The 14,274-nt window shown below is 39.0% G+C and overlaps 1 protein-coding gene across 1 annotated transcript in view; it reads right to left on the bottom strand.

The window, feature by feature from the left end:
* Positions 1-13,561, bottom strand: part of TMEM47 (transmembrane protein 47) — a 31,577-nt gene extending 18,016 nt beyond the window's left edge. The window contains exon 1 of the mRNA XM_012438342.2: positions 13,081-13,561. Coding sequence (XP_012293765.1) covers positions 13,081-13,306 — 226 coding nt within the window. The 5' untranslated portion in view covers positions 13,307-13,561. The remainder of the gene's footprint in view (positions 1-13,080) is intronic.
* Between the last annotated feature and the right edge of the window lie 713 nt (positions 13,562-14,274).

Raw genomic sequence — 14,274 nt, 5'->3', positions numbered from 1 at the left:
ATAAGCAGGGCTTTATATTGACACAGTTAGATAATTACTTAGCATCCGAAGTCCAAAACTAGATTTGGCAAGTATACATATTATAAGACTTGGACAATTTTATAGTAATATTACAAGTGACCAGAAAACTTGTTCTACCCTGATTTGTCCACTAAAAGATTTGTATGCCACAAGTACATGCTAACCTACAGTGTTGGCAAAACAAATTAAAATTTCATAAAGTTCTCTGTTTCCAGCACCATTTCTTTAAAAACATCATGCATTTTAAGTTTTCACAATCAGTAAATTTCTATATCAATCTTAGTTCTCCAATTATAGCCCTCACAGTATTTAGTCAGATGAGGTGTTAAGAGTCTGTAAAGATTTATTACTCTGCATTAGTTTTCTACCTTTCTAGAAATAATATACTAATACTATAGTGGAACAGTAAACATAAACCAGTCCTGCAGAACATCAATGACCATGGCCCTGTTTTACAAATTGCAGTGCTCTGCACAATTAAAACTGGCTATTGTTCAATGTCAGGCCAGCTGATTGGAAATCTGAGTGTGGTTTCTAAGACCACAGAGAACAGGTGATCATCCGTTTTGAGGAAATGACATATATCCTTGGTTGATAAATTGGTGAGGGGTCGAATGGGCTGGGAGGCGTGTTTTGAATCTGAAAACCAAATCTGAAATCAGGCTGCCATGTTACGTGTCAGGTTTTCTCAAGAGAATTTTGGCAAAATTGACACAGTGACACACTGGGGGCATTCAAACTGCACCTGAAGAAGTGGAGGCTCAAGATAAGTGTATGCTTCTCTATTAGTATTTTCTATAACAGAAAAAAAAAAACCCTCCATGAAAATATATACACATAATGTTATATTCCCTTTGCAGTTACAGGATAAAAATTAGGCAGTCACTATAGTACAACATCAAGTTCAACATTAAGATGCAACTCAGGAACTGATTTCAAGTCCTCTTTCAAGGTATTTTTATTAGCTGGCATCAGAGTTTCCAATGTCTATAAATGCTTTAGTATTCTGCAGAATTGTGCTGACTTACTTTAGCAGTGTAACATATAAGACTGGTCTGAAATCACCACTGCATTATGAAAATTCTACGGACCACATTCTAACTGTCCAATCGGAGAACTATCATTTCCTTAGGGAATCCATGATGAAAAGTCACTTCCAATTTTCAGAAAAGGCAAAATCTTAACAAGGATACGTTTTCCATATTTTTGAGCCAAGGGCAATCACAAAACCAGTTCCAAAAGCTTTCTGCCTCAACCTACCTCATTTAGAAACCTATAACTTGTCAAACACCAGCTAATTTACCTCTGTAGCTATTGTTTATATGCTGAGATTCATTCTACTCTATGTAAATCCCTGAGCACATAATGGCTATTTCCTTTAGAAAATTAAATATAATTAAAAATAAATGAAAAAACAAGTTATTAACCTTGTAAACAGAAGTCCTATAGTTTAGGTGGATATTTCCCTCAATGTATTCTGTTGTTTTTATGGATGATTCTCACTTTTCTATAATTCTCATCACAAATTAAAACACTGATTTTTAACAACTTTTATAATCATGTTCACATTTGTCAGACTGGTACTTGTATTTTTATCTTTGAACTTCTCCAAAAGGAAATTACATTAACCAAAATGATATCTATAACTGCAATAAAATAATTCACTAGACAGAACAGTGATTTTTACCTCTCATCTTGACTTATAAGTAATATACAAATTCTCCCTAATTCACCCAAACAAACTAGATTATTTTCACTTATTCCCAGCAAACATTCAGCTTTTCTAAATACTTGCATTCATTTGTAGGACATATTTACAACAAAACATTTAAATTATATTGTCGAGAACTTAGTTAACTTAGTATCACCAGTCCCATTCTATCTATCATCAGGAACTGGAAATAGTGGGATGGTTTAGTATTAAAGGAAAAAAACAAAGCTCAGATACAGAAGAATATTTCAAACTCACATTACCTAAATTATCCATCTATTCACCAATGACTATAACTTTTCCCCAACTAGCTCACTTTGTCTGAAATTACGGCATTTAATTATATTCACTAAATGTAACTAAAGAATTTATCTTAATATTAATGCTACATATTTCTGAGTTTGGATACAAAGGCTGTATCTTCATATACAAAGAACGGAATTCTATTTTGTATAGAACCATAAACTTAGCCTAACTACTTCTAAAGGTATCAAATGATCTACTTAACTTTTAAAAGTTAGTCTGCATGTGGCTAATGAAGTGGAAAACTGAAACCGTTATTGAGGCAGTTTAAATCTTGGTTTATTGGCTAAGTTGCATTCTGACCTAAATCCGTCGATACTGCATTAATTTTTCTACCACTCTGTGATGCAGACACAGAGAAAGGCAGCCAAATGAATTCTGATTCTAATTTCAATAATTAAAATGACCACTTCTTTTAGTAAAACAACTGATATCGAAACTATCATTATTCATTTGCAAAGAAATACTTAAGGCAAGTAACTATTTGTATTTTATAAAATGAAAAACAACATAAACAGTATGTGGGCAGTGATGCACAAAGCAAACTAGATGTCTGTAAAAGCAACTATGTTAGATATCCATAGTAGTAATCAGGTTGGCAACAATTCGATTTCCAGTAGTACCCTTTAGGCCCATTCACAGATAAAGATTGCCTCCAAAGTATGGTGCTAACCTGATTTTAAACTACAGAGGTAAATGACCCCAGGTAAACATCCAAATAGATGATGCGATAACCCTAATGACCAAAATGCATGTTGATTTTGCCAAATTTTGGAAAGTCCCAGTGTACAAAATGCCAGACGGGTTACTAGTTTTTAACATACGACAATTTCATTCAAGATCTTGCAGTTGGTTTATGTTGATGTTAAAAAAAATACGCATACTTTTTTTTTTTTAACAAATAAAGGAACATTTTAACTGCTTCACAGAATTCTATCTTAGACAATTCAGTGGAAATGTAATTAATAATATAAACACAATAATATATGGTGTTTTTTCCTCAAATAAAACCATTTGAATATAGTATTTAGCAAAGAGCCTTGCTGTTAAAGCAAGTTCCAGTAATTGGACAAAAAGAAAGACGCTATCACTTCTAGTTACTGCTCTTTCTTACCATGCACCATCTTCGAAAGCTTTCATTAGCATTTGATGGTAACTAGTGTTCCCGAACAGGTACTGGTATTTTTCAATAATAATTTCTAATCATGGTATTTCTATAAAGTTGTGATTACTTTGGTATTTTGAACATTGTCTCTCTTTGAAAAAAACCTAAATAAGTTACCACGTGGAAAACTTCATTATTTTGAAAAGCAGAAAGAAAATCTACTACTCCAGGATTAGGAGTGGGTGAACTTCCTTTAAGTAACTAAAATTACTATGATGGGTTTAGGAGAGCTAAGAATAATCAAAGAGTAGAATGAAGAAAGCCAGACAGCCACCCACAATCAGTATTAAAACCCCTTTAGTAAATATGGAGGAATAAAATTGGCAAAGCTAGTATTCCCACCAGCTTCTTCTTATGCCCCGCTGCAGAAGTAGAACTTTTGTTTCCTCCTTCACAGCACTTCATACATTTATTTAATCATTAATAATTTGTTTAAAAGACACCATTTGTTTCACTTATTGTGTTATTCTCACTACCTTCCACAATGCGTTGAACACAGACTGACTGGCTGACCCTGGTAGAAAATCAATTAATATGTTTCAATGAAGCTAACTCATTGGGTACATGTGAGAAGATGGGAAAATGGAGGGAAGCATTCAAATGTTCCTCCCTTTAAGTTACCCAGAGGAGCTAAGAATAGATTCCAGGCTTCATTCACAGAGCATTATGACCAGAATTTTGGTGAATATTTGGTTTAGGGACTTTAAACGTGACAGCAATAAAATTTTTGATGAAAATTTGAGTTCCTTTGCAGCTGTCCCCTTTTATGTACAGAGAATAAGTAATTCAGGGGTCTCAACTTCTATCTTTTAACATCTTTTTGCCTAATAAGCATACATTTTGAACAGAAAGTATAAATATTTGTAATATCTTGAAAAATGGCTTATTAAAATATCATTTTAAACCTCACAGCAGTCAATAAGCTGATAGAGACAAAGGTGATACAGATATTTTTTCCTTGTTCTTTGGAAGACCATGAATGTTTTGTTGCACATTTTTTAAATGAGTCTTTGGTATCCATGATTAGAATAGAAAATTGATTATCTACGAGTGTCCCCAAATCACACATAAAGCTAGGAGTAAAAATATTAAGAAAAGGTGTCCTTGTCTAATTTTCAACGGAGATGAACCAATAGCTTGAAAAGATTAGTAAAATTTAACTGTCAGTGCCTTTAATGTGTGAAGTTGAAATTCTGCTGAAAGAGCATTCAATCTTTTTTTATAAATTCATAATACATATTTTTAATAAAGCCAGAATGCAATTAAATTGTTGAATGAAAATTAATATTCATTTAATCAATTTAAGAAACTTACATGGCTGACTTCCACATACTTTTGGAATTATTTTTCAACTTAAAATTAAGCCGTTGGTAGCCAAGCTGAGAGCCAAATAAGGAAGGCACTCCCATTTGCAATTGCCACAAAAAGAATAAAATATCTAGGAATGCAGATAACCAGGGTGGTGAAAGATCTACAGGGATAATTATAAAACTGCTCAAAGAAAGCACAGAAGACACAAACAAATGGAAAAACATTCCATGCTCGTGAACAGGAAGAATCAATAGCATTAACATGGCCATACTGCCCAAAGGAATTTACAGATTCAATGCTATTCCTATCAAACTACCAATGGCATTCCTCACAGAACTAGAAAACCTATTTTAAAATTCATATGGAACAACAACAAAAAAAGCCAGACTAGACAAGGCAATCCTAAACAAAAAGAACAAACCTGGTGGCATCACATTACCTGACTTCAAACTATACAACAGGGCTATAGTAACTAAAACAGCATGGTACTAGTACTACAAAACAAGCATATGGACCAATGGAACAGAATAGAGAGCCCAGAAATAAGGCTGTACACCTAGAAACATGTGATGTTCGACAAAGTTGACAAACACAAGCAACGGAGAAAAGTCTCCCTATTCAACAAATGATGCTGGGATAATCGCTAGGCATAGACAGAAGATTGAAACTGGACCCCTTTTTCACACCATATACAAAATCAACTGAAAGTAGATTACCAATTTAAATGTAAAACTCAAAACTGCAAACTATTAATTACGTTGTCAACCCCAGAGGACAAGGTAGGCAATATCATCCTGGACATAGGAATGGGCAAAAATTTCATAAAAAAGACACCAAAAGCAATTGCAACAAAACCAAGAATTGAAAAATTGGATGAGTTAAAGTTAAGAGCTGCTGCACAGTAGAAGAAACCATCAACAGAGTACACAACCTACAGAATGAGATAAAATATTTGCAAGCTATGCATCTGACAAAAGGTCTAATAGCCAGCATCTATAAGGAACTTAAACAAATTTACAAGAGAAAAATAAACAATCCCATTAAGAATGGGCAAAGAACATGAACAGACACTTTTCAAAAGAAGACATATATGTGTCCAACAAGCATATGAATAAAAAGGTCAATATCATAGCATTAGAGAAATGCAAATCAAAACCACAATGAGATACCATCTCACACCAGTCAGAATGGCTACTAATAAAAAGTCAATAAATAACAGATGCTGGTAAGGTTTTGGAGAAAAGGGGACACTTATACACAGTTAGTGGGAGTGTACATTAGTTTATCCATTATAGAAAGCAGTGTGGTGATTCCTCAAAGACCTAAAAAAGAACCACCATTCAACCCAGTAATCCCATTACTGGATATATATCCAAATGAATAGAAATTGTTCTACCATAAAGACACATGGAGGAGAATATTCTTTGCAGCACTACTCACAATAGCAGACTTGGAATCAATTTAAATTCCCATCAATGACAGATGGGATGAAGAAAATGTGGTACATATAGACCATGGAATACTATGCAGCCAGAAAAAAAAATGAGGCTGTGCATATTGTAGGAACATGGAAGGAGTTGGAGCGTATTATCCTTAGCACACTAACGCAGGAACAGAAAACCTAATACAGCATGCTCATTTGTAAGTGGGAGCTAAATGATGAGAACTCATGAACACAAAGAAGGGAATAACAGACACTGGGGTCTACTTGAGGGTTGAGGGTGGGAGGAGGGAGAGGAGGAAAAATAATAATTATTGGGTACTAGGCTTAATACCTGTGTGATGAAATAAACTGTACAAGAAACCCCGGTGACGTGAGTTTACCTATATAAAAAACCTGCACAAGTACCCTGAATCTAAAATAAAAGTTAAAGAAAAATAAATAAAATTAAGCCATTGTTTTAAAGTACCCCATCATGGAGAAACTTAAAATACAAGTGTTTATTTTTAAGGACAAGTCATGGTAAAAATGTAGATTTGATGGTAATGAACATCTAAAATGTACTTATCAACATATATAATTTTGTTTTCAGACTTTAATTCCACGTGAAATCAAATCATACATAATAATCTTACAAAAAGTGGGCAGCTATTTCACATGGTCCTTCACCTCTTCATCCAAACTTCCATACATGACAGCATTCAACAATCCTTCAAACACCTAGTGACAGTTATCTCCAATTACAGAACATTTTAGAAACCAACCCTTCAAAAATACTATGGTTAAATGTACCCTCTCTATTGAGTCTTTAACATTGCATCCTTCCTCATTTTTCTTATTCATGTAATAAATGTGATTAGACTGGATTATGTTAAAAACCTTGTCTATTTTAAACACGTTGCAACTCTGCGATTCAATACATAGGCAGTAGTCAAGAGAAGACGTATGTTATTAAAACACAGGAAAAGGAAACAAACAAAAAGTAACTCAAACTCCAACACTCCTCCAGCACTGTAAAACTTGCATCAGATGCATTCACGACTTTCTAAAGAAAGAGTAAAATTTTATCACACAACATGAAGTAGCATATTACAGTCCAGATTCATAATCAGTTTGAGCCTTGGTTGTCTGAGATGAAACCAAAGATAATGGAAGGTTTTATATATCTCTCTCTATTTGTGGAAAAGTTAGGTTCTTGAGTTCATTTCATCTCATATCTAAGTACAAGTAACCAGTCATTAAAGCCACATGCTGGCTAAGGGAAGTTTTTGTCCCAGTCAGACTTTATTAATAAAATCGATTCAAAGTTCTTACGTATGGAAACTACAAAGCAAAGACAAAGTTGTTCGCTATTTGTTATTGTTGTTGTTCTTCAAAGGTAATAGAGTGCAGATTTGCAGTTAGACTTGGTGTCAGACCGTATGCTCCAAACATGGCCCAACAGCAACTCCTATCCCACGTACTTTTCTACAATGTGACCTTGCCACTGCTACATCAAAAAGTAGCATTCAATTCTCCTTCCCTCAAATCCAAGCTGGCCATATGGCTCCTCTGTAACCAACTGAATGTGGTAGAAAAGATGTGTGATTTCTCAGCCTAGCTGAAAGAGAGTGTGGCTCTCTTAGCACTCTTGCCCTGCGGGAACCACTCAATTTGTAAGAATTACAACTGTCCTGAGACCATAATGCTAGAAAGGCCACCTGTAGGCATTTCAGGGAACTTCACAGCTTTGCCCAGTTATCTCACAGCTTTCCCCATCAAGGTGCCAAACCCATGAGTGAAATCATTTGGAAACTGATCTTACAGTTCCAGATGTTCTCATTCCTAGCCATTCAAGTTATCTTCAGCAAGGGTTCCAGCCATCCATCCTCATTGTGTCCTATCTGAATTCCTGACCCACAGAATTCATAAGTATAATAAAGTGGTTATTTTACACAACTAACTTTTGTTGTGGTTAGTTTCCCAGCATTAGCAACTGCAACACTCTTGGTAAGAATCTCTTTACCACCCATTAATTGAGACCTTGGTAATCTTACAAAAATCCAAAGTTTCCTCAATAATATATAGGGATAACTTTAGCTACCTTGCAAGTTTATTGTGACATTGGGAATAACTGAGGTGTCTGGCCTGTAATAGTACTGAATAAAAGGATAATAGTTTTGTGATCATGATTTACCAAGAGCATTGTTAAATGCTAGGTAATGCATGTCAAAATTTAAATTTGAAATTAGCAAAGTACTTCATTATGCAATGCATTATGCAATGCAGAGATTTTACTACTTAAGGGGGAAATTTTTCAATTATTGAAAAAATATCACTGGGTTTTTCTGAATATATAACCAAGAAGAAACATAACAGTAACAAACAGGTACTTTCATATATTTAATCTTTATGATAAACCATTTGAGGATATTAAGTTGTATGAGGTCACATGATTGGTAAGTGGCCAAGTTCAAGTCAGTTCGAATCCAATGTCTCATGTATTTTCCAAAATACTACTCTGGTCTGACACAGAATTATAATTTAGCATAGTTCACACGGAAGTCTGTTGTAGTATTTGTCTATTTATTCAGTTAGTTATTTGGGGGTAGCCCTTGGAACCAGAAGAGGTTCAGAGAGCTCCCTGCTATGATATTTAGGTTAGGTATTCCAGAGACTTATTTTGAAGCATCTATATTCCTTTCACTAACATATCTAGTAGCACTGACTATATCTATGGTCTCTGTAAGTAGTCTTACTATTAAACAGAAACTTGCAGGAAATTTCTTGAACTGTATTCCTGACAGCAGGTAAAATCTATTTCTTGAGATATGCTTTTGTTTTTGTTTTGTTTTGAAATGTTTTATTAAAGGCCAGGCTTTTCCCACACCCATCAAATCCCTTAGCTGCCAAGACTGATCTAAGTGGCTCCCTGGGGATTACAATTCTTCTATGAATGTGAGCAAAAGAGAAATTATATCTGTTCACAAATTAAAATGTCCTTTGTAAAAGCAAATCTAAGGAACTTGAAAATCTAAAAGACATTAAAAGAAAGTCATCAGGAAGATCTTGAAATAAGTTAGAGTTGGTTTTCTCTGGCTTATCACAGTTGAGAAAGTTTTGGTGCTATCTGATACCCTTAACTGTCCACTCGTCTATACTATGTAGGTTAAACAAAACTTTTCTTCTTACGTTCTTTTCAAGGAAGCCAGAAGATGGTATTAACAGTAGTGACTTCCAGGCTTGCTGAGCTATTTGTAAAAATGCATCAATATCAACACATTTCAAGCAACAAGCTGAACGTTCCCTGGAGCAAATCACGTTGTAAGGTTTCCTAAAGAAACTGTTTTCGAATTAAGGAATAAATGCAAAATGTGAACAGATGAAACATGTTTGAACTCAGAATCACTATATCTCAGATTTGCTAAGATTTGCAGGTGGTTAGGCAGTTTCCATTTATCTTTAACACCTAAGACAGGCTTTCTTATAAATTCCTTTTAAAGTAGGTTTTTATATTAAATTTTACAAAAGACCTACATATAATGGACTCTAAAAAGAATTTCTTGTCAATTCGAAATAACAATATCCACCTGTTATTAGCATACGGTATACTGCCATTTCAAAACTACCAGTGACTCATGTTACAAATGCAGTTATTTTTAGGATAGTATGTGAATGATGTTAACAATATCCCTTGAAAAAGATACTATTTGATCAAGTATTTTGTGGATGAAGAAAACGGAAAAATGTATTTGTTATATCCCTGAATAACTGTTAGTGAAAGTGTTCATTTGGCCATCTGTATGTCCTTGCTTTTTGCTCAGTCAACAAATTACACAGACATCAAAAAGCAATCTGCTTTATATGAAATAGTTATATATTTACACATTTTAAAGAAGAAATGTAAAGTCTCCTCAGAGGTTATACAGCACATCTAATGTGGAATTTAGGGCATCAGCATTCTGTATACACTTCTGCCAAACCTATTTACACTAAAGATTCTTGTAATTGCTATGGCTGTGAAACCCTAGTAACTATATCCTAGAAATAAAGTTAGCAAACTAAATGTGACTAAGCAGAAGTCTAAAATATTACTATAAGTTGTGTAATAATTAAGGTTTATTAGAAGTTTCCCCAAAACAGTTCTGGGGAAAACTATCTTTAGAAAGGAATTCTGTGGCCGGCAGCCATGTGAGTACTACATATTCTAAACTTCCTAATAAGCATACTTTATTTTTTTTTCTCTTTCCACCATTAATGACAGTCAATTAGCTGCTTTTTCATATGTCTTTTCGGAACACTTAGAACTTAAGATGAGTGCCTAAACTGTCCTCCATACATTGAATTGGGACACTAGAGAAAAGCATTACGGCTGACAACCGATTACTGGTTCCTACTAGAAGAGCTGACGTAACCTTCAATACACCAGGACACAAGAGGCATGGTTCTACTTTTGCTTAAAATCATAAAACAGGTCATAAACAGCAAACGATGCACATCTGGTACCAAAATTAAAATGCAAGTTTAAAAATAATGGCTTAGGGGAAAGTTTCAGTAGAAACTGGGTCTAAGTAGGGCATACTATTGTGAGTAGAAACATTCCTGAAATGTTCCTTCAGTAAATACAGGCCTGCCTCTTCACAGCAGTTTTAATTCTAATTAAGACAAACGTTTTTAATTAAGCCTTAAAGATCCTGGTGAAGGGCCTTCAGTAAAATTGTCCTTGGTGGTTCCTCCCAAGGTAATTTATTTTGAGAGACGAAGTGGATCTCTGAAAATCTTCAGAGAAGACATTTCCCTCCCTGTTTTCTGCTACTCCACACAGCACACAGACTGAAAAAAGCTGCTTGCCCTTTGGAACACACAAGCAATGCTGGTTTTGATTCAGTCATTCCCCTTTCTTTCAAAAAACACTGGTGGAGAGAAGTTTCAAGTTCACATAACATAAGAAAGCAGATTCTGCCAAGTGGGGACACAGAGCAATTTTCCATATTTTGCTTCCTTTCCTCCACCCCCACCCTGCACCCCACCATCACCGTAGGGAGCAAAAATGAAATGCAATTATATACAGAAAGTCAAGAACTTGTTCCAGAAAACCTCTTACAAAACCATCTCTACTTTTTACTCACTTGCTTATGAATTCTACTTTATCTGGACTGAAAACTATTTTTTTTTTTTTAGGCAAGATAAGATGAAAGCTGATTTCCAGAAACCCAAATAGAAATACACACTGGGCTATCAGTTTCAGCAAGGGGGTAGAATAAATGGGGAAAAATCCCAAACTGGGCCTGCCTTTGATTTTTACTTTGCAGAGTGCTACTACCGCTATATTTGCATTAAGCTTGTGTCTCCATATTTCCTTGACTAGCGAGGAAAAAAAGCTGAGATAAATGGGTATGGAGGCAATTAAGAAAAGATTAGCAAACACTGTATGCTGTTCTACAAACTGGAGCTGGCTTCTCCCCATTCCCTACATTCCTGGCCAAGAAAAAAGGATACTGGCCTGAAAAGCAAATGTGAGTTGAAACTGGTTTCTCTAACCTAGCTGAAAAGTCTTTATGCAATCAGGGGGGCTATTATTTCAGGAGACAGAGAAAAAGGGGCAAAACATTCACGTTGCTAAGGAGACGTGCAGAAGCTGTCATTTCTACATAAATTTTATTATTGAAGAGGGGAAAGGAGATATTTTCGCCAAAGTTTATTTGGATCCCCTGGTTACGGAAGAAAGAAATTCTGCATATTTATTTTATCTTTAGTTGTAAACAGCCAACCCTGAAAGAATTAAAGGACCTAAATGTTGACCTCCTGCTGCCAACCAGTTCCCTCCACAGTGAATTAACCAACAAAGAGGAAACCCTTCAATGGGAATGTTGAGGTAATATCAAAGAAAAAGCCTTTTTTTTTTAACACAAAATTAAATTTACAGAAGAAACTTAACCAAATGAATTAATCTGTGTCATAACAGGAAACCAAAGACAAAGGAAAATCAGATTTTTGTGGCTTTTGTGCTATTTCAACTTTGTTAGAACTTGAAACGTTTCCAGGAAGCCTTTATAAATAGTCCCAGAAAAGACAAGAAACTGGAAGGAATTTAATGTTTCTCAGGTGTCTATGTGAATGAGTGAGTGAGAGAGAGAGAGAAATCGCCCGCAGGTCTTCTCCCTTTATTCCCCTTTCTCTGCGCTGATACCAGCAGCTGAAGAATCAAATTTAGAAAGGAAAGGGTTTGTAGCAAGAAATCATAGGTTGACAGATTTCCGCTAAGGGCATAACTGGGGCGCTGGGGAGGGCAACTGGAGGGTCAGGGAGGGAGTAAAGCAGTAAAGACCCCTGGGACTGGTAGACTCAGTTAGCTACCTTATTCTCCACTCCCCACCCCCTTCTTATCCACCGGCAGCTTTCAGCGCTGGCGGAATAAAGCACAACTTTCTAGGTATCTATGAGTAGCTCATGGAGAACAGAAAGGTCTGGAGGAGAGAAGAGTTACTTAGAGTGGCAGAGAAAAAAAAAGGCAACTCACAATCAACGGCGGCATCACCAAAAAAGGAAAGGAAAATAAGCCGCCTGTCTCTCTCCCAACTCTTCAAATCCATCAAAAATGTAAGGAAATAAAATGCAAACCGAAATACGTTGGTGAAAACGCAGATAAGGTGGAATGGAACCGGCAGAAATGTGAACAGCAAGAGGTAAACCTAGGCAAATTCTTCGAGAAAGGAGGGAAAAAGGAGTGGGGAAGACCGAACGGAGAACCCCCGCAGCATCTCGGTGGAGTTGGGGAGTTTTTGCCTGCTTCTTTTTTAACGGGGGTGTGGAAAGCGTCGCATTTTTTACACAGCCACATGGCTCTCGCCTCAAATGATAACAAATACCCAAAATAGCGTACGTGTTACTCCAGAACAGGAGGAATGGCCACGGGGGAGGGAGAGGGCGTGGGCTGTCGCTTTAGGTTTGGCGACCAGGGATGGGGATGGAAGGGGGTGGACGCCAGGGAGGTGGCTGGAGCCCCAGGATCCGAGAAGGGCCTGGACGGGGTCGGACGGGCGAGGGCAGGGGACGCGGAGAGGTGGGGACTGGCGGTGGCTGTCCTGGCAGTGGGGCTCGGGGCAGTCCGGGGCAGGAGGTAGGGGTCGCGGCGCGCCGGGTCCTCACCGCTGCTGAGCGTGGACTCGCAGTGCCAGCTGTCCAAGCTGGCGGGTTTCCGGCAGGACTCCCAGAGGGACAGGTAGTACTGGTGGTCGGCGGTGACCCAGGCCGGGCTCAGCACCGCCCCCAGGTCCAGACACAGCGCCAGGAAGATGCACACCAGCCCAACCAGCTTCAACGGGGTCAGCACCGACACGCGCACCTCCTCCATGCCGCTGCCCGCCGAAGCCATTCCTGGGCGCCGCTGCCGCCCGCCCCGCCGCAGGCGAGGACGCCAGGCGGGTCCGGGGAGCCGGGAGCCCGACCTCCAGAGGGGGAAGCTGCTGAGCCGCCACGCGCGACGACTCGCTCCCTCGGGTTTCTCCGCGCCCCCTGCCGCGAGGCCAAGGTGGGTCTGCAGAGGCGGCCGGCCTGGTGGGGGTCGTCGGCAGCCGTAGCGACGTCGAGTCCACCCCGGACCTTCGCCGCCGGCCCCGCACAGCACTCTGCCAGCGCCCGCGCCCGCTCCGCCCCGCTCGGCCGGGCTTGCTCCGCCCCTGCCCCGCCCCGGGCTGAGGGAGGCGGTGCCGAACGGGGATGGGCGGAGGGCCCTCACCCGGAGGCTTCGGTTCCAGCTCTCAGTGCTGGAGGCTCGCGCCGGTCCCGCCCCTACCCCGCCCCTACCCCGCCCCTGGCCCGCGGGCGGAACCCAGTGCCCGCCCGCGCCCCCGACTCGCAGCGCGCGGCAGTATCTTGAAGCAGCCCGGCTCCTCGCCCGGCCCTCGCCGGCCACCAGCCTCGCTGGCTTCAGGTCGCCGGGTCTCCCTCTTGGCCCAGTCACGTGGCTTTCCTTTTCTTAGGGAGCAGGAGTGAGCCGTTTTCTAGAAGGCGCCAGAGGTGGATTCCTAGGAGCCTGGGAGCAAGGACAGGTCCTCTCTCTCAGTGATGTAACATTACCCTCCCCGGCCAATTTCACATCCTGAGAGATTTGTAGGAAGGAGGAGAAAAGTAACTAAACGCCTTTTGTCCTCTTTTCAAACCCAAGATGGACCCAGGAGCCCCCCCACCCCCGCCCCGGTTTTCCCATTTCCTCACTTCTCTGACTAGCCTGCTGCCGTTTCTGTTCTCTGGGTTTGCCTGCTTTTGCGCCCCCTATGAAGGGCATTTGCTCTGGAAAGGCAGGCGCTAAAAAGGAAATGAGAGCTCCTGCAAAATGTGAAG

The sequence above is a fragment of the Aotus nancymaae genome, unplaced genomic scaffold, assembly GCF_030222135.1.
Source record: "Aotus nancymaae isolate 86718 unplaced genomic scaffold, 86718_ANA_hifiasm-v0.15.2.pri h1tg000058l, whole genome shotgun sequence".
Lineage (NCBI taxonomy): Eukaryota > Metazoa > Chordata > Mammalia > Primates > Aotidae > Aotus > Aotus nancymaae.
Note: the sequence above shows the minus strand (reverse complement) of the source record. Positions and strands in the feature narration are given on the sequence as shown.